This window comes from Chanos chanos, chromosome 12 (assembly GCF_902362185.1).
Source record: "Chanos chanos chromosome 12, fChaCha1.1, whole genome shotgun sequence".
In the NCBI taxonomy this organism is placed as follows: domain Eukaryota; kingdom Metazoa; phylum Chordata; class Actinopteri; order Gonorynchiformes; family Chanidae; genus Chanos; species Chanos chanos.
The window spans coordinates 15,624,981-15,650,606 of NC_044506.1; the positions used below are offsets into that span (position 1 = coordinate 15,624,981).

At 39.6% G+C, this 25,626-nt stretch overlaps 3 protein-coding genes across 3 annotated transcripts; 1 reads left to right on the forward strand and 2 right to left on the reverse strand.

Moving 5' to 3' along the window:
- Positions 1-8,153: 8,153 nt before the first annotated feature.
- On the reverse strand, positions 8,154-15,190 carry crtc2 (CREB regulated transcription coactivator 2). The gene is made up of 14 exons (XM_030789284.1): positions 15,012-15,190; positions 14,399-14,500; positions 14,032-14,136; positions 13,628-13,689; positions 13,329-13,397; positions 13,144-13,244; positions 12,893-12,981; positions 12,666-12,706; positions 12,325-12,563; positions 11,548-12,008; positions 10,554-11,456; positions 9,778-9,834; positions 9,399-9,561; positions 8,154-9,095 (listed from the first exon to the last, which is right to left on the reverse strand). Exons 1-14 carry the CDS (start codon positions 15,183-15,185, stop codon positions 8,929-8,931), a joined length of 2,733 nt encoding a protein of 910 aa, XP_030645144.1. The 5' UTR covers positions 15,186-15,190; the 3' UTR covers positions 8,154-8,928.
- A 927-nt stretch (positions 15,191-16,117) lies between these two features.
- On the forward strand, positions 16,118-17,959 carry chrac1 (chromatin accessibility complex subunit 1). Its single transcript, XM_030789285.1, has 3 exons — positions 16,118-16,270; positions 16,630-16,756; positions 16,978-17,959. The coding sequence occupies exons 1-3, from the start codon at positions 16,118-16,120 to the stop codon at positions 17,055-17,057; spliced, it is 360 nt and encodes a 119-aa protein (XP_030645145.1). The 3' UTR covers positions 17,058-17,959.
- Positions 17,960-18,895: 936 nt separating this feature from the next.
- LOC115824766 (uncharacterized) lies at positions 18,896-21,241 on the reverse strand. The gene is made up of 3 exons (XM_030788519.1): positions 21,169-21,241; positions 19,769-20,272; positions 18,896-19,037 (listed from the first exon to the last, which is right to left on the reverse strand). The coding sequence occupies exons 2-3, from the start codon at positions 20,242-20,244 to the stop codon at positions 18,896-18,898; spliced, it is 618 nt and encodes a 205-aa protein (XP_030644379.1). The 5' UTR covers positions 20,245-20,272; positions 21,169-21,241.
- Positions 21,242-25,626: the final 4,385 nt, after the last annotated feature.

The window sequence follows — 25,626 nt, forward strand, 5'->3', positions numbered from 1 at the left end:
AAACCTCGACGAATTTTCGCTCTCTATACAATGTTTTATTTTTCTATTCTAAAAAGTAGATATTCCGCAGCCTGGACCTAAGAAAGCATCTCTAATTTTATGAAATAACACTTTGTCCAGCTTTTGCCAGAGCTGGCTGCTGGTCACGTCCAGAGTCACTATGGAAATACTCATTCGTTTATTCAGAACCAACGAAGAGGACAGCGGTCATTACTTATTCAGCGTATTGTTATCCTTGTTGACACCCATGGTCAGTGAATGGACACTGATACAACAGCTTTCGCCGGCAGTGGCAGGTTGGCCTCCCATGGACCAATCACAAATCACAGGGAATACAGGAGGGAGGTACGATGTGCCTTCCAGGCATGATTGATATTCATTTGAGCGGACCCGGCCGGCCACCTCTTCGTGTCGCAGCGAGGGCTCTGATGTCATTCAAACCAGTGAGTCAGGTTTACCAAGGACAGCTTCAAAGCAAGCTCAGAAAGAATCAGTGGGTTTGTCTATGACCATGAACCTGTCTCTGACAACAGACAAGGAAGACTTAACAGAGTGTCATGTGGTCACAGTAGACTGTTTTGGTTGCTAAGAAGCACATGAATCAAGCACGGTCCTCAACAGTCATAACCCATAAGTTTCCTAAGTGATGTTAAGTTATATCAATGCATCAGGTAAAGCGTTGAACACTTCAGTATATTTACAGTATCTTAACCGCTGGTATGGATAATTTCTTCAGACTACTGCCACATGAACATCAACATGTGTCATTTAGTGTTACTGCAGCCACAAATCAGAATGTTGAAATATTTCACTTGAAATATCACATCGCTTTGTCAAGTGGCTCATGCACAGGTCTGTGAATAATAGTTATATAACTGATGTTCATTTAGATCATGTGTTGGTGTTATTTATCACAAATGGTTAGAATGGATGCTTTGTCAATATGGTAAAACCACATGCATCATTACCAGTAAGCTCTATGATTCATGAGACTCTTTGGCAGCTGTTGTCCATCCACATTCAGTTTTATGGTACCGTTAAGGAGAATGTGAATTGCAAAAGTGTTCATAGTGTCAAAGTTCAGAGAAAATGTGAGATACTGGTTTGTATGGATTTCAGTTGAATCCTCAGACAAAACAGTCTGCACTTTTGAAGTGATACCAAAAAAAAAAAAGCACAACATTTCACTGTAATCTTTGGCTCAAACTCTGAGACATTTTAGAGAAAGGTCACAGCCTTAATCTTCACAGTTAATCATCGCGTTCTTCTATCATCTCCTCTCGTATCTGCCCCAAATGTATTATGAGTGGATTTTATCTAGTTCATATTCAACATTCATTGAACCTCTAATAGGTGAAAGTGAATAGGAAAATTAATTTTGCGTCTCAGCCCTCACTCTTAGGAATCCTCTCAGTGATGAATGATTTTTTAATGTTCTTAAATCATGTTTCTTAACTTGATCATAATTAATTTGCTCATAAAGGGAACTGCCCTGGAATGAACCCCATATCTTGCGTGGTCACAAATTCTTGCACACTTTCAATACATCTACTGACAGCTTCCTCTGAAATAGCCAATTAGGTATCATTAGCATATGCATTGGCGCATCAGTGTGGCACACTGTTGAATTAACTGGCCGGGGGCCACTCCTTCCCTTCTTTAAAAGATATGCAAAGAAGTTTGCCTGGGTCAGTGCTTGAATTTGCATATTACAAAGCAGGCCTAATTGGCAAGGATAGATAAACAAACTCAATGGGGCAGGGGTCTCGTCAGCAGAGTGCAAGACAGATCTGTTTAGGTTAAAGCTTTTGGGAACATTACAATTAAAAAGCTTCCACCCCTTTATTCCTTCAGCCAACTGTTGTGTTGTTGCAGTAGGTGGATGACAAAGCAGGGCCATGTAAATTAGAAGCCCGAAAACGATCACCTAATTGAACAATTTCATTATGACAAGTTTCTCGGACACGCTTTTTTTTTTGCATGCGACAAATCACAACAAAAATGGAAGAAATTCCGTTGAAATGGCAGAGATTGCACTAAATGTCTATTAATATCATTTTAATGTCTAATTCTACTTGCTGGCTAGTCTATGTACAAACCACAGACTATCAGAGTTCAGTCTGTTGGGTGACAGGGCCTGATATCTCTCTCTTTTCTTTTGGAGAGGCTTGGTTATAAAGGCGGGATTTTTCAGTCGAGAGGACAGATGTTGATTTGACAGAGTTTGGGGTTTTGAGCAGACCAAGGATGAACCATTTAAAAGGCTTTCACATCTAAATTTGCACATGATGAATCCAGCAGTAATGGAGATGTGTGTGGTGCCTGTGGGAGGGAGAGGACATGGTCTCATCGTTGTGGTCCTCTCCTTATCCTATTAGCTCCATAATGGTCTCTCAGTTAACCAGTTGCATAGCCAATTCAGCCTGATACTCGAGCTCTCTTTTGAAAACCTCACATCCTGGATTTTACAAAAGATAGGCTCTATTATCCGCCAAAGAGAGAGATAGAGAGAGAGAGGGGGAGAGAGAGAGAGGGGGGGGGGAGAGAAAGAGAGAGAACCACGCCAATTCTATGATCATTTGTAACTATATGAAGATCATCTAGCCAATCTGAATCTTTCTTACACCAGTCAAGTAGGTGATTGGATCAAGTTTTGATTTCAGTCATGCCTGAAATTTTGAGGCTCCTCGGTTTAAACCATCTGATCCAGTGCTTTGATCAGATTTAACGGGGATTTCTAATTTATTGTAGCATCATTAAAATTTGCCTGTTAAGAAGGATAATTCCTCTTAAATGTTTCAAGTTTCAAATTTATTTAGAGCTTAATATCACTATTTAAAGTCTCAAGGGGCTTTATATACCCGCGACAAACAAAACAGGACAGCACCCCCTCCTCAAAGCGGGCAAGAAAAAACTCCCAGAAAACCCAGATGTAACAGGGGAAAAATGGAAGAAATCTTGAGAAGGACCACCGAGAGAGGAGACCCCTTCCTGGCCAGACAGGTGTGCAATAGGGGCCGACCCAGTGGGCAATTACAAGTAATACAATCATAATGCATAAGAAAACACACCAGCAAAAAGACAAAATAAAGACAACGGGCGAGGGGGGTTGCGATGAGGAGGAGGCTGACAGGGAGGAATGAAGAGGACGGAGGGGAGCAGGGCACACCTGGGAGAAAGACAGTCACACACTCACACATTCATACTCAAGCATATGAGACAGACACACACACACACAGAAGATGAGAGGGAGAAAGGAGAACATTAGTGGGGTATCAGGACTTAATAAAGCAAACAAAGAATGTAGTGCATGGATGCATTAATTATGATTTAAAAAAAAGACAAAAGAAAACCCCTTAAACATCTATAAAGCCAGTGAAACATGTGTGTTTGGGGCACACAATAAAGTAACTATCCTTAAAGTGTATAAACCATGAATAATGCATTGAAACTTGACAGTGGTGAATGGAAACAGACTTGAATACATTAAACAAACCTTTTCCTCCCCACCTAAGAAAGTAAACTATGAAATTCTCACTGGACTCTCGACATTTCAGTTTCACGCACTTTAAAATGTATAATGTTTATAGGCATCTGTTTTTCCTTTTTTTTTTTTTCACTGAACTGCTGGCTATTGTAGCATGTGCCTCAAGTCTGAATTTCTGTGTAGATTGTTTGTGGTTCAGTGATGTGAACTCTGCTTTCCTTAAAATTCAGGGTGCCAGAGAAACAGTTCAGCCAAGCTAACCTATTAGCTGAGATTTACAGACCAACATTTCTATCAACTATTCCAACAGCAAGGATTTCTCACAGCTTAAAAAAGGAAAAAAAAAAACAAGAATTACTATAATTACTTTATGCTGACCTGTGGCACTCACTGTTTAATTTTACAAATTGTGTTCTATCACCAGGGATGGAGTGTTGCAGGGAAGAATGGATGAGTGTGATTTTTGCACTGACAGACCATTATGTGTTTTTCCCCCTCGCACTACACAGCTGAAATTACAGAAACAATGATCCTATGTGTCTTGCAATCAAAACTACTTTTAAATGACTACACTCACGTTCTGATTGCTCCTACACATTTTAGGTGGCAGCTGGTTTTTGAATTTCTTTTTGGAAACTAGGCCATCAGATGCATTCATCAGCATTTGGAACAGATCTCATGGAGAAAACACTTAAGGTCTTATCATAAATACATTATTTAAATGCCAGATTCAAGTCAACAACGCTGAAAAAGGGAAGTGAAGGGCCGTCCAATTTGTGTAACTGCAGCGCATGTTAATACTCTACATTTGACGTATGTTCCTCATCCGAACGTGATTTATCTCATAGGTTGAACTATTGGAAGTCATTTAATCTTGGCAAGGGTAATTTCTACTTGTTTCAGTCACGCTGAGAATAACTGAATGGGTTATATTTGGCTCCCACCGGAAATGAGAGAAACTGAAACTGTGTGCATGCCAGTGTTAAAGATGGGAAACAGCCGTGTCAGAAGAAAACCCTGGAGGACCAAGGTCCTGCCAGTTTTCTTCTCAACCAACCACACGTGGTCTCTGATTGGCTGAAGGGGGCACACACCTGTTTACTAGGTAAAAAATCAGTATGTAGTTAAGAGGTCAAAACAACAAGCAGCGGAACCTTGCCCCTCTAAGACTGGATTTTGACATGCCTGACACAGATGAAGAAAGAGGAAAGGAAGGTATTTTGTACTTTGCAAGGTTAGCACCATACATATTTAGGTTATAACTGTGCCACAAGCTAGAGAGTGACTCAGCAGAAAAGACCCTAGCCGACCATTACAGAGACTCACTTTATAATCCCAGAAGTGGTGCTTCTGGCTTTGCCGGACACCCACACAGACAAAACTGGCGGTGTTCACCGGTGGGATGCCAGCAGGACGTTATCTCCCCATTGCTGCAATAGCAACTCCCTTTGAATGGTCAGTTGGGCCAGATTAGATGCGAGTAGATCTGGGGTGCATAGCATGAACTTCTGCATGCTTCCCAAAAAGACCTCTGTTGTCTGGATGTATAAATCCAACCACGAAAAAAAACATTTCGGAGACACAGGATCATGTAGATTTGGTATAACGCTGAAACTACCTTATACATTGGCAGCAGATTTTGAACAGGTTCAGAAGACTGAATGTGAAAACATTACATTTAATTTACTAGAACAGATAGTGTCAGTTTAACAAATACAAACTGAGTTAAACTGAAGAGGATAATTCATGTTGACGGAACAAATTTCAGTCACAGAGAACCAGTGCGCATATTTTTTCAATTAAAAAAACAACAAACTGTTTCTTCAGTGAATTGCCCAGAATCATACTTCACAAATATAAACTCAACTCGCTTACCCTTCAAGTTTGTTGTATGTGGTTTGGTTAAGAGAAAGAAACCCGTATAACTTATCACTGAAGGTACAAACAAAGAGAGTGAAAAGAAAGCGTATCGAGGAACAAGAACTGAACCAAGACAGCTTCATATGGAAGAGAAACTTTGATGGGTCTTGTAAGTCCCCACAGTTTAAGTATGAGACTAAGTGTGTGGTTAGTGTGTGAGTTATTTTTGTCACGTTACAGTTGTTTCCATATTTCAGATGTTTAGACTGCAGTATCCTAAAACCAGTCACTCTGTTACTTAGATAGAACATATGCAGACAAAAAAATAGTTGGTAGTTGTTGTTAAGTGAAATCAGAGTACTGTATGTATGTGATAGGAGTTGTAGCTTTACATGCCAAACATATTCTATGTTCTACATTAGAATTTTACTTGTAAATGGATACTAGAAAACACTGTAATTTTGAACTTGGTAATGACCGTAGAATTACAAATATCAAAGATTGTGTTGAAAGATTCTAAAGTTAAATTCATCTGTAAGTGACTAAATTCATATAAAGTGAACTAAAATGCAATAGTAAGAAACCATCAGAAGATTAAGAGTGCTCTGCGTTGCTTCCAGCTTTTGTTATCAACAGCTCAGACGTGTACTGAAATATTGTGCAATGCAAGTTTAATTTATCAGCCAAAAGCCAGTCATGCGGGTTATAAATATGATAAGCACGCAGAGAAGCCTTTTCTAAACATGAGATTTGTTTTGTTACAATTTAATGGAAAGTCTGAGCCAGTGTCTTAAATTACATCCTATTTCATGCTGCACACTTTCCCTGCAGAACTCATATTACAGACCACCATTGAATATACTCTGCTGTGTGCTGATGCATACTGGTGATAAATGAAGGAAATATTAGTTGAGTGACATGAAAAGAAAAGACATTCAGTGTCTCTCATTTCTCTATAAAGTCAGAATTATGACTTTCCTGATACAGCTTGTGTCTCAAAAGGGCATGTTTCCCAACAGCATATTAAAACAACCATTTTACGCATATAAAATATATAGTTAGTTCAAAATAATCAACGTGCCGTTAAAGTCGATGAAGGAGTAGTACCACATGAAAACACCCACATTGTACAAAAGACTGCATGGAAAATTAAGGTGCGCACACACACTCACACACACACACACGCACACACACATCATTGACATTTCCAGAGAGAAAGCAAATGTAAAGCAACATATAAGAGCGAGAGAAAGAATTCTGGAGCAGCAGATCAATACGGTGCGATGGAACATGAGAGATGTAATAAAGACAGATAAGTCCTGGGAATATCGACGAGAAGGAGTTTGACAATTCACCCATTAATCATCAGTGAACTTGACAGGTTTTGACAAACTGACAGTTAAACACTGGCAGCCCTGGTGAATTCCAGTCATAATAATCCTGGTTTTGATTAGACCGCACAGGGACGTTTTGCAATGCATACCCATAATTCCTTATACAACCATGTTAATTTTGTGAGCCAATAAGTATAGTTCAACTAACTTTCAAATAGCCTTTGTGGAGTAGTATTCATCATTGCATGTAGCCCAAGGGCTAAAATAAATCTCCTGTATTACACTCTATAATAAAGTTGTACCATTGTACCAGTGGTACCAGCTGTTAGTTACAGCCATTTCTCATTACAGCCTATACTATACTAGAGACTGTAAATTACTTTTAAAACATCAGACACACAGTGTGTGTGTGTGTGTGTGTGTGAGAGAGAGAGAGAGAGAGAGAGAGAGAGAGAGAGAGAGAGCAAAAGACAACCCTAACTCCACACAACAAATGCCCCTAAAAGTATATAGAGCAGTGCCCCCTTGAGGATCAAGTTGGAACTTCTCTCCCCTGCCATAAATAGGGAAATAAAAATGGGTGAAACAGAAAAAAGTTAACTGAGAAATCTTCCAGAAGTTCCTGAAAAGTTTGTCTTGTTGCTATGTAAATCAAAAGTACATGGGTTTGTCCACCATATCCACTGAATAGCAGAAAAAAAGATAAAAAAAATTAAATTTGTGACCAACAAGCAAAATGCAGGGTAGGTTGTGGAAACTGTAAACTCTACAAAATTGGAACAAAGTTTGCTGTAGCACGGATATAGTTAGTACGAGTGTAAACCTTATTAACAGGTTGTAATAATATTACAAGAAAAATGTAATAATATGACAAGAGGAGTAAAACGATCACAGTTTTTAGTTATATATCAAAATCATAAAATGTTAAACAGTGTCAAGCACAGAAATGTTTATTTTTTCACATATTCACTTAAGCTAATCCATCAATCCAGACAATAAAAAAGAAACAGAGCACAAACAGAACAGCAATATGCTAACTTTATCATGAAGATTATTTGAATTATACATTTGAATGATTTCTTTGCAAAAAAAATTGTGTCAGTGCAATGTTTTTTTTTGTCCATACAACACTGTAACGTAGATTTAAGTACAAAACAGGGAAAAGAAAAAATGCTGACATGGTTAGCTAAGCTAAATACATTAAATCAAGCCTTATTAGTCTTCAGCTGTTTTTCTGTTTATCTAGCAGTGAAAAGTACATTCATTTGAGAAACCAAGAGTTAGTCGGTAACAAAGCTTAGTTATTTGTTGTGAGTCAGTCTTTTTGACATGGGATGTATATCTGCTTTAGATAGAAAAAAACATCAACAAAATCTCTCAGGTGAGAAAATATGTTTAATTCTAGTAAAAGGTTCTCATATAAACAGGAAAGTGCAATTAAATGTGAACAAATTCATTGCAATGATCATTCACTGATCATGAGAAGTTCATTAAGAATATATATTACTATGGAAATGTAGACCTAAAAAAGCCCTAGTTTAGTCCTATTCACACTTTTTAATACAAGATTTTCAAAGTCAAAGTGGCATTTTCTCGTTTGGCATGTAAAATACTGTATAACGTTGGCAAACATGTCTGCATAAATTTGTAAGTTTGTATTTTAATACTCCTCAGTTTTCTTTGGTAAATGATGAAAACACATTGCATTTGACATATTTACAACAAAAAAATGGGGCCAGTTTCATATACCATAAATATGTTAAAATCTTTCATCTCTCCTAGAGAGCAAGGTGACGGAAATTAACTGACTTTCCATACAAACATTCATAAAATTATCATAAATAAGTAATATAATTAAGCGAGAAGAGGCAGTAATGAATCTTTTTCATTATTCAAGAGATGTAACTGACTGTACAGATGTAAGAAAATGAAGACATAAAGTTACTGTTAATCTCATTTTCAGGCAAACAGAGCTGTGCGAGATAGTGGCCGTTCTCAATCGAGATCATCTATAACTGAGATACTTAAGGATTTCCAAACAGACAAAGTGCATGGTCAAATAGAGAGAGAGCAGAATTTAAAGTTTGCGATTAAACAACAACAACATCCTTTTTCACCTCTTAAGCTTTGTACAAACATCTTTCAAGCGCTTTTCTATCACTTAGTTCCAGTCTGACGGCAAAAAAAGAATAAAGACAGTGCATTTTATGGGTTTATTTTTCATCATAATTTTAATACTGACTCTGGTCAGTGGTGAGGATTAGAGCACATCTCTCCCAGAGTATCTGCATCCAAGGTGTTACCATCAGCATGTGTGCCACACCCACTGTCATCTAAGGCAAATGGCTCCATGTCCAAGTCCAGCAGAGCGCCCGGAAAACCAGAGATCTCCTGGTCCAGCCAGGAGGCGGGATCTGAAAGGTGCAGACACTGGAAACTGACATACTGATAAAATGCACTGAACATTTCAGCAAAAGAAAAATATGGTTGAAGTAAGATGAACAAACAATTAGAACTGGAATTAGAATCTCATGTCCCCAAAGTCACTAAACAAATTAGTGAAAATCAGATTCTTAACAAATAACAGATTTTATCAGTAAAACTTCACTGGTCATTTTTGTTGAAGCTGAAAAAAAGCATATGGTGGGCTCATCTACATATTGCTCTTTCATATTTCCAAAATCTAAAAATCAAAGTCCATACTCAGCTTGACGCACCTGCTAGGGTGACACCAGAAAAACTATAGGTTCCATCACAGTGGCTCTGGGTCTGATGGGGATGGAGGCTTTCAAAATCAGGCTCATTTTTCCCCATTGTTACCCGAGACGTGGGACCTGTTGCACCACTCACGCCTGAAGTCTCTCTGTGGATCTGCCCAAGCTGAACAACAGAGAGAAAGAGTGAAAGAAGACAAGATGCATGACTAGTGAGCCCGGACACAGACGTTGCAAAAAGATGCTCTACCCTAAAACATCAGCTGAGAAAAACTACAAGCATGACTACATAAGCACATTTGATGGACACCTCAAGAGTAAGAGGTGTATGGATCTTTGGCTACTATACTAATGGTAAAGGCAAACTGGCAGACAGCCCCACCTGCTGGGAGAGAGCTTCAGTTTGACTCGGAGTCAGCTGGAGACCCATGTATGATTCCTAGGAAAAAAAAAAGGGTGTGTATGATTAAATTAAACACACACACACACACACACACACACACACACACACACACACACACACACACATACATATAAACACTTCATTATTAAGGGCCAGGGCATTTGAAGGACTTGAAATGATCAATATTAATGTCCACCATCCCAAATGTACACTTTCATGTGTATGCACGGTGCACAAACATACTCTTCAAAGGGAAAGCTCTCATCTGGTCAAAGTACTTATTTTTCTTTTTCGCGCACGATAAAGTGACCGGTTGTATCAGTGACCCGACGTATGAGGCGAGCATGCAACATAACCACTATCCTCTATTACTCCCAGTGCCAAACTTGTACAGTGGCTGAAACACAGCAGAGCAAGGGCCTTGAAAGCAAACCTCCAAACTAACATGCTGAGATCAGCAATAAACAAACACGCTCAGATTTCACAACGAATCCGAACCCAAGCTGTTCGAAAGAAATAAATTGGCTAATCTTCTTGAACCGCGACACATGGACTGGTTAGCCCTAACAACACAAGATAGCATCAAATAAAACAAACAAGGGGGAAATGCAAATATACAACAGTACACCAATGACAGCATCGTTTAGCCTACATGATGTGTCTCTGTGTGTGTGCTGATAAAGACCAGAGCAAAACATCTTACGATGATTTATCCAAATCTTAAACAACGTGGAAATGTGGAATAACGCACTCACGTTGGAAAGTTGGGATCCAGAATCCTGCAAACCTGGTATTCCTCCTTGTCGGATACTGTCCCTGGCTGACGACATCGCTTTGTGACCAGGCAAAATGCTCTTTCCTCGACCCTCAAGGACCTTCACCTTAGACAGCTGTTTTAGCTGCTCCCATGCATGCTTGCATGGTCTTAACGTGGTTTGCACTGGCCCTTCTGGCGTGCTCGGCAGTATCCCTGACAGAGCTGCATTCTGAAAGAAAGTGGCCTGACTCTGGGTTGGCATGCGAGCGCCCTGAGATTGGCACTGATGAGACTGGTAACCTGGATCTTGCTCCTGGTCCTGCCGATGATGAGATGGTTGATGACTGTGGGGCGGATACTGCTGGTACCACAGATGGGGTTGACATTGTAGGCGTAGATGTTCTTGTTGATGTAACTGTTGAACCTGAGAGTATGGTTGTGGATCAATGTGTTGTTGTTGTTGTTGTTGTTGCTCTTTATGTTGATATTCCTGTTGTTGTGGGAGATGTGGGGGTGCTTGTAGAGGCAGATGTTCTTGCTGTGGTGTCGGCTGGGGCTGGGGATCTTGCGGCTTCTGAAACTGCTGTTGGTGTTGTGTCTGTGGATACTGATGCTGAGCTTGGTATTGCTGAGCATGCGAATGGGGAAGCTGGTGCTGTTGTCTCAGATGTAACTGTTGTGGGTTTTGACCTTGGGTATTTTTATGATGATGTACTTGGTGTTGACTTGGCACGTGGTGTTTTGTCTCCTGAAGGTACTCTCGCTGTCCTTCTGGCTTAAACTGCTGTAGCTGTAGTGACAGTTGGTGAGTCAGTGGAGGACAAGCCTGTGATGGTTCACACTGATGATACACTGGTAGCTTTAGCTCTCTTGACACTTTGGAAGTGTTGAGAAGAACACCCTGTGAAGAACACGGTGTAAGTATGAAGCATACAAAACGTATGAGCAGATGCGTTACTTAACAATAACAAAAATACCCATAATACTTCTACCTGAGTTATAGATGAGAGTGTTGGGGAAACTGTGGGGGAAAACTGTTTCGGAAGGTGCCAGCGAGATTCTCCACTGCTCGGCATGATCAGTGGGCTAACCTGGTTCCGCTTCCGTGATGAGATGGTATGTAAGATCTGAGCTTGGCCAGCAGCATGCGGCGATCCAGACAGAGAGGAGGAGGAGCAAGATCGAGAATCACCAATTCCACTGCTGTAGCTACAGTGGCTGGCTGCTGATTGGACAGACTGGTTACCGAGGGAGGAGTTGCTTAGCGTGGACTGAAGAGATTGGTTACTGAGGGATGACTGCAGGGAGGAGTTACTCAGTGAAAGGCATGAGGAGGTGGAGCTTAAAGAGCTGAGAAGGGAGTTAGTGCTGAGCGATGATTGGATGTTTGGACTGCTAAGTGAAGACTGGAGTAATGGAGTACTGATGCATGTCTGCAGAGGTGAAGACAAGCCTGGCAAAAAAAAAAAAAAAAATCACACAAATGAAAATAAATAGAGGGTCACCTACAAAGATCACCATAAATTAGTCAGAGAACTCTGTAAACAGTAAAATGGAATTAGCTACATCTTCACAACCAGAATCCTCCTCTCCGAAGACCAATCACATAACATCAGATGTTTTTGCTGTATGTGGCAGATAGGTAACCTCTGACTTAAGTTATTCTTTGTGAAATATTAGAACTTCTACCTATCAACTCCACAAAAACCACCACATGCATTTTAGAAATACCAACATATAATCACATATAAAATGCTTGTCCTACATACTGGGCAAGGGGCCTTCACTGTCTGCCCTGACATATGGATGTGCAGGAGTGTTGGGTAAGTGCCCAATGCTGTTGGCACTGCTTAGGGGCACAGTGGGGTTAAGTGATTCTGAGTCCAAACCCGGAGGCAGTGGAGAGGGGAGATGCAGACTGGAAAGGTCTGGGAGAGAGCCGCATGTGTTGAGAGAAGAAGGAACATTGAGGAGAGAGCTGGTCTCCTGGTCTGAGGAAGGGAAGATACTAAAGAAGAAGAGATCAAAAAATAATTATGAAACCGAGAGTAATGCAAGATTCAGTTTCAACGGATGTTTACATAGAAAAGGTAGAGAAGAAATGACTCACTGGATGTCGGGTGTTTCACATCCTGTCGACGTTGTCAGGAACTGCGGACACACAATTAGCTTTATAAATCTGACAGCACTAGAAAAAAACTTGATAAAATCTGACGGGTACAAAAACAGTAGCTGTTCTGGTGCAATTCTAATGTGACTGAAATGTGAACAGACATACACAGAATTACGCATCAAATGCGAATCCAATATGATTTGCAAAATAAAGTAGGAAAGTACCTTGGGTGCATTAGTCAGTTTAAGAGGTTTACCCTCTTCTGGAACATTCTCTTCAATCAGAGGCACTGGAAACAGAAAAGCTGGGGTTCCTTGGAGAGTACAGTTCCAATTAGAGATCAGTGAGTCCCTGTAGAAATCAGTGAATTGACTGTTCTGTACTACCTTAATGTTGGCTACTCATCAAAACTAAACTGGACTCAAAACATACGACTGATATCAGCTATGTATGACTAAAAAGACTTTGCCCTCACCGCTAGGTCTGCTGCAGCATGCAAGTGGCTGAGTGGATCTCTGGGAGTCTCCCGTTTGCGTGTTTCGCAAAGTAGTGTGAAGGGCTGAATCCGAATTTGTCCTGTGGAAGAGAGGAGGTCTGTAGGTTAAGGCTGGTTATGAGGCCCTAGGAAGGTAAGAACAAGTCAAACACAACTCTGTTTACCTATTCAATGCTGTCACTGGGAGATGAACAAAGTGGCTTGTTTCTGCTGCCGAGCTATTTGACCAGTTTCTTAGTGATTGGCACAAGAAACAAAAAAAAATCAATCACACAGACCAGTCCCAACAAGCGGGACATTCAGGAATGAAGAAAAGGAAGACATGTTAAATAAGAACATCCAAACTACCAACTACCATTTGGTAAAGATCAAATAACTGGACTTGCAATGTACAAAGTGCAAGAAGCTAAACAAGCTATGAGTAACAACTCTATTTGACTGCTATCTAGGGTCTAACCATTACCTTCTCCAGCTGGGACCAGGGGGTGGGGACTGCAAGGTTGTGTGATAGGGTGCATGGTCAATCTATGAGAAGTGGTTAAGGTGAGATAAATGGAAAAAGGTGTCTAGGATGTTCACAAAAGCACATGCAGCCAATACACTCTCATAGAGGCCAACATAATGGTGCAATTAATTATACCAAAACATTTGAGTGTTTGTATGATTCCTTGTATTTTTATATCCTTATATGACAGAGCTATACACACTGCCACTGTGAAAAAAAACATCAAACAACAAGCAACAGCAAAGCATATGAGATTAGTGTTAAAAAGGATTTCATGGTGCTTTGAGTGAAAGCAGTGTGACCTAGCACCACTCTGTAAATACATGCAGTAACTGAGTATCCAGTTCGTCCAAGAGGGATACATGTCTCTTATTTGGTCGGCCAGGGGGGCTGAGTCTGCTCTCTCTGCGGGCCATTGGGTAGTTTCGGATGGGACAACAGTAGTCTTGGTTACATGGGAACTGGCTCTGTGTTTACAAACAGACATGCAAAGTGCCAAAGATTTAGCTGTGATAAAGCATTTCATCAAAGGCAAAACACTGGACTTCAAAAGTTAACACAGAAGAGATTCTGAAACCGTTGTTAATGTGATTACAGTTATGAACAAATGCACGATGGAGAAAACTATTTGAGACTGAAATATGAAACTTCTCTCAGAGCATATGCCCAGGATTATAAACAGTGGTAATAAAGCTATATCTGTCTCAGAGAGAGTAAACCAAGTCTCACCTGGGACTCTGTGAATCCTCTCGCAATCTGACTGACATTGGGTAAAGAACCACCGTAGTAAGGTGCCTGACCTTTCGCCTGACGTATTCTCTGAGCTTTAAACTGGAACAGACATGAGTTATATAGTCACTATACAGATAATGTATCCAGGGGCATTTGATTTCACGAAAACACTTTACAGACTTGAATGACTTTTGGAACTTTGAGTGCAAAGCTATAGTAAAGATATTGTACTAGTCTAAGAAGGGCGCACATCTAGCTAGAAGGGGCAAAGCGTAACATGTTCAACAGGTATCAAGAAGACTAACTTACGTTGCTACGTTTAATTTTTACCGCTACTTCGTGCAACATCATGCAAAACAGGAGTATTGTTATCATAAGAACACTAAGTCAACCAGAGACGACACATAAATTAAGATAGGTAAAAGGGCGTAATCACATGACAGTCCGATCTGTCCGTTTATATACAAGGCGGTTTACACTGTGCATGTGTTTCGAATGTCCATATTGTAACAAGCATTCTCAAATACTTTTATCATGATCTTGACATTACGATAACAAATGACGTTAGGATCTTGAGGGCCTAGCTAGCTTTCTGCCCAGTTCCACTCACTCTGGTGGAAGTGATGTCCATCATAACCTCTTCGAAGGCGGCAGTGTCTTCAGCTTGCCGTTGAGTGTGCAATGCAATTTTTTCGCTAAATTTTCGCGGATTACAAATCCCCGATCCAGACCCTAAACCGGGCCCTGGAGCTTGTCCGCCGCCTCCTGTGCCTGTACCTGCCATGAATATTATTTAACTGAACAACTGGAAAATATGTTGATGGACACGCAAACACTGACCCTAACGAAAATGTGCGTGTTCGTGGAAACTCAAGTGGTAAAAGGCGCAGACAACGACACCATTTTAGGTTTGACGGGTCTGCAAAGAGCGAATGGAGAAATCCAGAAATGCAAAGTCTCTGTGATTTTCAGTATATACACATCAGTCTGATTCAAATCGTCCACGCTTTCAGACACGGACTTTTCAGTTCTTTGCTAAGACCGTTGGTGTGAACAATGAAGTTACTCTGCCGTTTGCGCACAACTTTGCTCAGCCACAAGTTTGAACACGCTCTTAGTTTACACAGTGGGAAATGTAGTTCTCTTCTACTGGGGCGCACATAAATCAAGCAGTTTTTACGAAATTACAAGATCATGTAAACAAAATATTTTCACTGATCGTTCTGCAGGAAAATAGTTTCCTTTAATATACCACACTGTTTCTTGTGGTCTTCTTCGTGTCTTGAAGGTTTGCACAAGACCTTATTCAGGTAAATTCATGTGAATTCGAGATATTAGCTTCACTGACAAATAAATCAGCAGTTCATTTTCAGTTGAGCCTGTTGATCGGCAGGCTGTATAACTGTTCAGTATAAATCCAGTAAAACCTAATAAGTAATAATATATAGTTGAAATAATATCAGATCAATTCTAAATAAGTCTATGGCTCCTGAGAAAAACTAGGCGAGATTTGTTGTTGTTGTTTTTGTTTTGTTTGTTTTGTTTTGGGGGTATGTTTGTTTGTTTGTCTTTTATGTTAAAACGAAGAAATCGCTTTATTTCTGTCGTCTCAAAAAAATACACTTTAGAAAACTACAATTCCCTGTTTAACGTAACAGACGTTCAAAAGCAATGATGTATTTCCGCTGCATCTACCCAACGAGAGCTGAAGTGAAGATGTCTGAACAGAGCATGGATGAGAAAGTTGAGCGGGCAACTAACAGCAAAAATGTCTCACTGCCAATGTCAAGAGTGAAACTGATCATGAAAAGCTCTCCGGACGTTTCATGTATTAACCAAGATGCCCTTTTCCTGACCACAAAAGCAACGGTAAAGTTAAATGCATTTATGTTGCTTTGACTCACTTTGTTAGCTTAACGGCGGTAGGAACTAAAGTTAATCGCTGTGTTTCGGTTAGCATGCTGGATACTTTACCTTGCAAGATTCGCCTCTGATAAACTATCAAACGTAGCTTTTTAGCTGCATGATCTAGAGGGGTACCAGGCTACTGATGAAGTTGTTGCTGATTTGCCAGTGAACTAATTGTGGTACCAATCGAGGGCTCTGTAGCAAGCGATTCGTGTTCGACCTACCGATATATCATTTGATATGTACAGCTAGCACGCTAAGCTCTGCTAATCGCTTGACAAGTTTTATGTCTGAAAGTCGGTTTCTCTGCTTTGTTCCAGGAGCTTTTCGTTCAGCACTTGGCCTTGTCCTCTTACACTAATGGATCAGGAAAAGAAAAAAACACTCTGTCATACAGTGATCTTGCGAACACTGCCGAAGAGACGGAGACTTTTCAGTTTCTCACTGGTAAGAGTATGTTGTCAAACGCTGAGAGATGTAGTCGAAGGAATACCTCAACGTCCGTCTAAACGTAACTTGTGTATTATAGTCTCGTAGTCTTGTCTTACAAGAACTCTGGGACAGATGTTGTTTTGAGGACATTTATGTTTGAATGACCAGTGTTGATGTGGTAATGGAATCTCCTTTGGTCCCACGTTTAATCCTGTTCTGTCTTCGTATTCTTTCAGATATCCTTCCAAAGAAGATATTGGCAAGGGATTACCTGAAGTCCCTGGAGGCGAGAGAGGATGAGGAAGAGGACAATTAACCAGACTGCCTGTAGTGGAGAATTGCAGAGTCTGTGACCATCACATCACAATTAGTGAGACTTAATAAAGTAACCACATCCTGAGTGCTCAAAACAAAGAGACACGAATGCAATTGTAGAAAATTACTGAAGAAATCAGGAAACAGCCGAGTGACATTGCTGTGCTCAAGCCATGGCCATATTGTGAAATCCAGCTAATTAAAGTACAGCACTGTTCTTGTAGTTTTGTTTAGAGGACTGGCATTTACATTTTGTATGCCATTCATTTAAACAACTGACATTATGGACTTGCTTGCATAGCACAGTGAACACTAATCATGTTCAGATCACAGTATGTGCTGTCTTGTTTGTACTGTAAATGGCAGATTTTGGTACTGACATTTGCCATAGAGCCACTGCTGTTCTTTGGAAACATGCTGCAAAATTGACACTCGTATGATGCATTCCATATTGATGTATAAAAATGAATTGCTTAAAGGACCACAGATGAAGTGGTCATGTTTAATGTGACATAAGTAATATTTAAGTATCAGCAATACAAGATAGTGTTGCTCAGGGCATTGAAATACGTTTTGTTTTGGTTGGGTTTTTTTACATAAATATATTTCATAGTGCAGGAATCGGTTTTAAGTGAAAGACTGGAGTAACACTGAAGTTGTTTTTTTTGTTACTGAATGCTTGGAGAATATAAGCAAATCAGAGGAACCCTGGATTTTGCCAACTTTAATGTGTTGTGGTAGTAACTGCCTTGAGCAGTGATGACAAACTCAGGCATTCTGTCCAGACATCCTGTTGGTTTTGTATATATATACCAACCACTATATGTGTCTAATTTGGCAAAAGAGTGCACACATCTGGTTCCCAGCCCATGTAAAGATGGACTAATTATGAGGCGCGGGGAAGAAGCAGCAGGGCTCTGGACTTTGAGGACTGGGTCTGAAAATTCCTGGCCAATGGGGGGGGGGGGGGGGGGGGGGGTTGGTTCTTCTTGAGGTTTGTTGTGTTGGAAGGTTTTTATGATGTCCATTCAACCAACTGCCAACATGGGCTTTTGTAAATCTATGTTGTGCGCTTCTGCCAGTTGGTCCTTAAATAGCTTAATTAAAATAATAACAGTAGTTTTCGGAACAGGGGAGTCGATGTCTCTTTCTTTGGTTTTTGAAAAAATGCACTGAATTTCAGAGTTGTGAATATTTCACTGAGGCATCTGTTCTGCAACTCAAGGATTTTGTAATATGCTGTATAGTTCATTTGTTGATGGTTTGTTTTGTTTTGCTCTTGTATGTATTTTAGTTTTTGTCCTTTGAAATAAAGGTGCCATAGTACTCTTGTTTTGGTTTTTCTCTCTCTCTCTCTTTCTCTCTCTCTCTCTCTCTCTCTCCATTGACTGAAAGTGTTGTAGCACTCAGGGGTAGTTTTTAATGTGAATCACACAGAAATGGGATGTTCCATTTTCTCACTCACATGGCACTACACATGAGACTCATTTTCACATAAACGTTAAAACGTTAATGGAGTACTCTGCAGACTGAGGGTATAAAAATAGATTTTATTACCTAGACTTAATGCCAGTCTCTTGCACTTAATGATGGTGTTTCATTCGAGGAGGTGGAGGGGAAGGGTATGCTAAAGACTTAAGTACAGCTAGGAAATCAAACCAAAAAAAAAAAAGCTGTTAAAAGCAGTTTCAGTAAATAAAATACCATAGCGGAAGAAAGCCATACGCATGCTGAATAGTATGTGTAAACATTTCTCTTTGTGTCAAGTAAGCAGAGGTGTGGAGATTAAAAAAAAACAAACAAACATGCATTGTAAATATATTTATCAGTTTTGACTAATCAGTGAGCTAGGAGCTTGGCAAGCCGGAGCTGCATGGTATGCAGTGACCTTTCCAGGCTGGAAAGCTGCTTCTCCAAGAGGACCGCTGCACTTTCTCTGCCAATCATCCAGTCCTTTGTCCTGGCAAGTGTCTCCTTTAAGCTGAAAATGACGAGAATGAGAAAAGACAAAGAGAGAACTAGTGAACATATATTTTAATGAAAGAACTTGGGTCTCGAGGTACACTTTACTTTCCCTTTTTTTTTTTTTTTTAGTAAGCATGCCTTGGCTCCATTTTTTTTTTTTTCTTTAAATAGACTTAATTTCAGTTTCAGCTTAGGTCAATGATTTTGTCAATGTGTACAACTGTCAAATACGTAATGTCTTGACATGTTAATATCTTTTAAAGCATTCTCATTGTAAAAAGACTCTTCTCTAAGATGTTAGTTTCCAAACATGTCTCTACAGACATAATAAATTGTTTAGCCTTTCATGTAATAAAGAGCTTAAACACCTGACATGCTTGAAAGCATTCTACCACACTCCATTAAAAATGGGACCCATCTTTTACACAGTTGTTTTCAGCCATTTTGTTTATCCTGATTCAGTGTGAGAGCTGTAAAGACAGATTTTCTAAACAAAGCCAGCCATGTTGTGTTTAGTTTTTTTCAGGACAAATGTTTTGCCAGGTTTTTGTATCTCTGTGCATAACAGAACATGCTCTAACTTGCACTTAGTCTATAGGAATTCTGCGGGGCTTGGGTACAAACACCCTGGATTTTTTTTTTAACCTTTACATAAGGTCTAAATATGCTCAAATAAACATAGTCCAATACTGATAACAGAACATCTTGATGACAGGAGGTCTAGTTATACTGTTTGGTATGGCTCACCTGGAGAATGACCAGTGCCCCTTGCCTTCCCTCCTTTTCTCCTCTAAAGAGGAGAAGACCTTCTGCACGGTTTCTGTGGTCTCGACCACGTTTAAGTGATCTTCCTTAACACCTTGCATGTCTTCCTTGGCTTGCTGGTCATATGAAACACCCCCCTCCTCCAGGCCGCTGGCCCGGAGCACCGCCTGTAAAGCAGCACGATTCTGGAGCACCAGGAGACGGGTTTGTGCAAACTCCTCTGGCCCCGCGACGTTGTCCCAGCAAACGGGAGAAGACGGAGGCAGCCAAAAACGCTGAGTGCAGTTGGCAGGTCTCCCTGGTGACTCTGACACAAAGGGGCTATCCGCGGGGAAGTTGGACAGGAGCTCGTGAAGGCCAGAACCCCACTCCCAGTCATTCTCGTACTCCGTGTCCATCATTTCCACAGGGCACCAAACACTCAGCAGGAGGCAGCTGGACAGCCAGAGCCACCCCATTCTGCTCTGGAGTAAGAGCACAACACCACTATGGCAAAATCAAAACCGTTTTTATTACTGCACTGTTGTGGATATAGTTCCCAAAATTGTGTCTTGCACACATACATCCGTGTAATAGTATCAACTGTTCTGTTTTAAAACTATCTGTGATATTGTAATGCATGCTAATTAATATAATATTACATACTGAACATTCCGGGGTCACATTTCAGGCTATATCTGATTGTTTGGGGAAACGCTAGATGTCCATGGTGTTTAACACTGGACTGTACACAAGCGCTTATGGCCTACTGTTGATGTCTCAAGATTAAAAAACTGAAGCTGTGTACATAAATTGTCTTAATTTATACGAATGGCAGATGACAGTCAGGCTTCACCTGTGATATTATGTGAATGAAAGATATTTCCGACAAATTTTTTCCATTAAGAGGATTAAATATTATCCTGAAACAAAGGAGATGTTTGCGAAATAAACATACAGTGTCGGTTTAAGTGTTGGTTCAGTCCGAGGGGGAAAAAAAACCAAAACAAAACTTTCGTGAGCGCACAGACGTGTAACCAGATAGTGGTAAAATGAATAAACTACCATTAAACATGTGAGTCGTACTTGGAACAGACAGCAACCAAGGTATTTACTGGTACTGATATAACGATTTAGAAGAATTTCACAAATCTTAGACAGACAGTGTCTGATTTACGCTTTACATTAGGCAACGTTATAATTCCCTGGGGATAAATGTAGCTCCGTCTCCGTTTTCTGCGCTACGTTAATTTCCTTGTGCTGAGAGCAAACAAACAGTACCTAATAATGTAAAAGGGGTTTGGAAATAAAAGTCTATACAGTTTTCACAACGCAATGTACTTTAGTACTACGAAATATGACAACCGAACAATAGACGAAATGGTAAAACAGCGTACAGTTACCTCAGAGAAGCGGTTTCGTCCGTCCTCACAAACTGAACGTTGTGGCATTCATGGATGAGCTATTGGAAAATCTGACTCGCTGTCGTGTTCGCTTAATTCAGTGTAGCTTAAGCAACCCATACAACACCATTTATGTGCCGATGTTTACCATACCTCGATTATATTACATGCCTGTGATGAAATGACCATAGAAATATTTGCAATTTCGATTAAACGTTTCATACTCTCGATTAGACAGCAGAAGCGACGGAATCAATTGTGTAATCAAACTTTACGATCTAATGAGTAACCTACGCTTAAGCTCTATTAACAGATGTAAACAATTATAAGAACATTATTGTCATCAAATTAAATCACAGCAAACAAACAAGTGCATACTTTGATTTCAATATGTCGTATGACCGAAAACATTTCATATTAAGATGGTTTAAGCAAGTCTGTTCTTACACAATAGATTCACTGATTAACTAACCTACTTTAAAATCGTGATGAACACAAATGGTTCACGTTTTAACACTCTGGGCTTGTATACTTTTGTCAGTTCAGTAGCGTGTAGCCCAGATATGTTTAGTCGTTTTGACCGGGAAGAAGAAGGGTGAGACACCAATTAGCCCTGGAATTTTCGTGCCATTTATGGGGTGCAAAGGGTTGGTCGATAACACGGCTCTGTCTCGCAAAGTTGACGTCTTGTTTTGTGTTGTTCAAAACATAGTCTGTTAGCCTATAATTTTTAAGCACATTAAGAGCCATTCTTGGACGTAATGAACGTGGAACTGCTGTCCTGCATAGTTCGATTAGCTATATGCCTCATTCGTTCAGACATATTTAAGACTCCTGCCATAATTTTGACTTATGATGATGCACACCATCTGTGACCGTTCAGTGAATGTTCGGGGGGGGGGGGTGTTAAGGGTGATTTATTTTGAAAGCAATGGCCAGAGCAATGATTTCATCAGACTGGAATTGGAAGATGGACTTAACAAAAAAGTTTTTTTTTTTTAACACATTAATGGAAGACACAACTCATCAACACTGAATTCATTTGCGTAGAATCATACTTCTATCCAGGAGAAATTGAGCACAAAACGTTGTGTTAGCCTAATCACAAAATAGTGTATTTAATTTCAAGCCATCTTCTATGAACCCCTGCAGTTCAGTCATCATGTGAAATAAAAAATCTGTAATGCTCTGTAAGGCACACAAGTCTTAAGTCAGTTGTCTGTTTAACTAAGGACACGCGAAATCTTCAAGTAATGTTTATATTTAAGCTCAAAACACTGATAAAAAGTGATATCACAAAAAAGTCATCACATGGCTTGTCTGGACTGGTAGTCCTTGAAGCTGGCCAAGAGTTCCAATGTGATTACACATCCTCAGCCACATCCTTCAATTTAACAAAAAAAAAAAAGACAAAAAAAAAAAAAAAGAAAGAAAAGAAAAAAACGGAGAGGGTTCGCCACGTTGAAAATGAAAGCATATGGCCTCAAACATTCAGTTCAGCTGAAGCACAAAAGATGACACAAGTCAAACAAATCAGACAAACTTCAGTTTATTAATTTATGCAATATACAGTCAAGCAGAAAGAGTGAACTATATTAGATGACGCATATTCACATTATGTTCTAGCAGGGTTTACAGCATGTCTTGAGTTGGTAATCAAATTGTTAACAAAAAAAAAAAAAAAAGAGAGAGAGAAATGTGAAATATAAATCAAAGCACATACTTTACATCAACAAGAAACAACAATAATAACAAGCTTAGCAGTGAATCCAAACACATTTGTGAGACAAATTGACCTCACCATGACAGGAATGACAGCAAATTCAATTTGGCATGTGGTAAAACAAGAAGTCAGAGAGAAAATGAATCATGAAGGATCTAAAGGGAGGTTTGTGCTCACAGGCCAGTGCAGTGATGCCTTTGGATTAAAACAAAACAAAACAGAACAAAACAACAACAAAAAAAACTTTGGTCAGTTTGCTCTTCCATGGTTTGTATTAACATGGCCTTGGTTACAGAAAAGGGAAAAAAACCAATTTCAAATATACAGACTCGGCTGGAGTGTCCTAGACATCGCTCTCTCCGCTAAGAGCAACAGCTTCAATTAAAAAAAAAAAAAAAAATCAATTCTTTTGGGCAGGGTTCTACAGGGGTAGAGTGGGTTTAAAATAATAATGGTATGGAGCAAAAACCTCTCTGAAGATGATTGTCTGTTTATAAAAAAAAGGCCGTGCTGATAGTCCAGGACACTCCTACATTCATGGGAGGTAGATGTATGGCAAAAACATGGGATGTCATGCGCTGACCAGGTAAAGCAGGACTAGCATGTTGTGGTTAGAGCATATGTTAAGGCCAGATAAACTACAATACTTTCCTAACCTTAAATGCTGTTCTACAGCTGCTTTAAGACACAGGTGAGGAGTTTGGGAGGAAATAATTGTAAATAGATAAAGCCCTTTGTTGGTGATACCTGAGTCTGTCTCATTTAACTACAAAAATTAATCAAATATATCTATCTTTGTCTGATTTAGGGGTTTTAGGTCTTTAAAATACAAAAACATTTTATTGAAGTTCAATTTTGAAACACGTTTGCATTTCTTAATTTTTGCATGCAACACCACATTGGTCATTCTCTGTCCTCCAATCACAATGCATGTCCTTTGTATACCAATTCACGGCCTACAAACATAACATTATAACACTGCTCCGAGACAAACTTGTCTAATCAGAAAGGTTCTTTTGAAAGGCATTTGCATTTGCCTTGAGTGTACATCAAACCTCCCGACAGAGGGCAAACCTTTGCCATTTCTGGAAAATATGAGGTTCACAAAGGAAAAACAAAAAAAACAAAAACAAAAAAAATAATAAAAAAAACCAAATGAAGTCAATGCAGCATATAACAGGCTTATGAGGTACATCGAATCTATACAATTTTTTTTTTTTTTTAGAAAAATTCTGTTTCATATTATTCCTTAAATTCCTATTGTAGCAGAAAATACCTCGTCTTAATTTCTTTTAGTCTGCCTTCCCAAACTTCATTGGGTCTCTCTGAAACTGCTTAGAAAGTGCAAAATACAAATACTGATCGTTCTATGCAGCATATTCATTCAAGGTTGCATGATAATTAAATGTTAATGTTAAAATTCTTTGATGTGGCGCTGAATGTCAAATCAGAAAAGGATAATCACCCATTCAGAAGGGAGAGAAGATTTTTAAAAGGCACACATATTAAAAAAAGAAAAAACAAAAATACCCAGTATGTTTTTCCACTTTAAAAGCATGGCAGAATAATCTTTTCTTAATTTCCATACAACCTTATTGTACCTGTAACAAATTAATCAAATGCTTTTGCACAATAAGCCAGCGGATCAGTATTTTTTTTAATAGTAAATAAAACATCTCCAATTGAAATTTGAGAGGAATGAAAATTTGCTTTGCTTTCCCTTTATGAACTATAGTAAGGTACAACACACCAATCACAGTAATAGCTTATTCATGTCCTGCCTAAACTCTCCACAACAGATCTCACTACACACATTATATCAGATGAGGGTAGAAAGCCCCCTGCTCTGTTTATTGCAAATACTGGATACAAATCAATCAGAGGAGATCAAGTATGACGCAGGTATGAAACTCTCAAGTTCAAAAGCTGCTGAATAGACACTTCCATCTTCATGCTGCCACCTCTCAAAAGCCAAATGCAGGTTTAACAGTGACAAACTGCTGTCATAAACTAGGTTTACGCGGATTATTGTTGTCTCAATGCTCCCCCAGACAGTTTCCTCCTATCTAAAAAGTTACACTCTAACCAATGGTCACTGGAAAATACCAACTATCTCAAAATATGGCACAATACTAGCGAGGGACAAGATCTTACAGACGAACCTCTGCAACCCCATCACTTCCTGAACTAGACAATAAATGCCAGTTTTAATGACCGGCTCATTCCAGGTGGCAGCGCCACTGACGGTGATCGGCTGTGTACTACAGAGTTGGCAACAGTCAGAACCTCAGCTGGTGTTACCTCAAGATGGAACGTACTCGTGTTGGCTAAACCGGTCAAAATTTCAATATCTCGAGCTACAAGGGTAACAAACTATTAATACAGACAACACTCTCTATATAGACACTGACTGACGATAACATTCTAGACTGTTCTGGAAAGGTCTGAGTTTTGCATGGGGCTAAGCTTAAATGACAGGTAATGACACACATTTTTTAAACAAACTTTAGTCCACATTTTTCTTTGCATTTATGCTGTATTTGCTGTTTCTATTGCCATAGATGGTCACTGATTAAGCAGATTTTCAGATTTCAATCTATAGTAAATTCAAAGAATGAGCTGATAAGGTTAAGAAAACACTAGCTATTGACATCTTCAAAAACTCTTATTGGTGCACTCCCCCAGTGGCAACCTAAATTACTGCCATTCAAATCAGAACCAATGAAATCGACTCT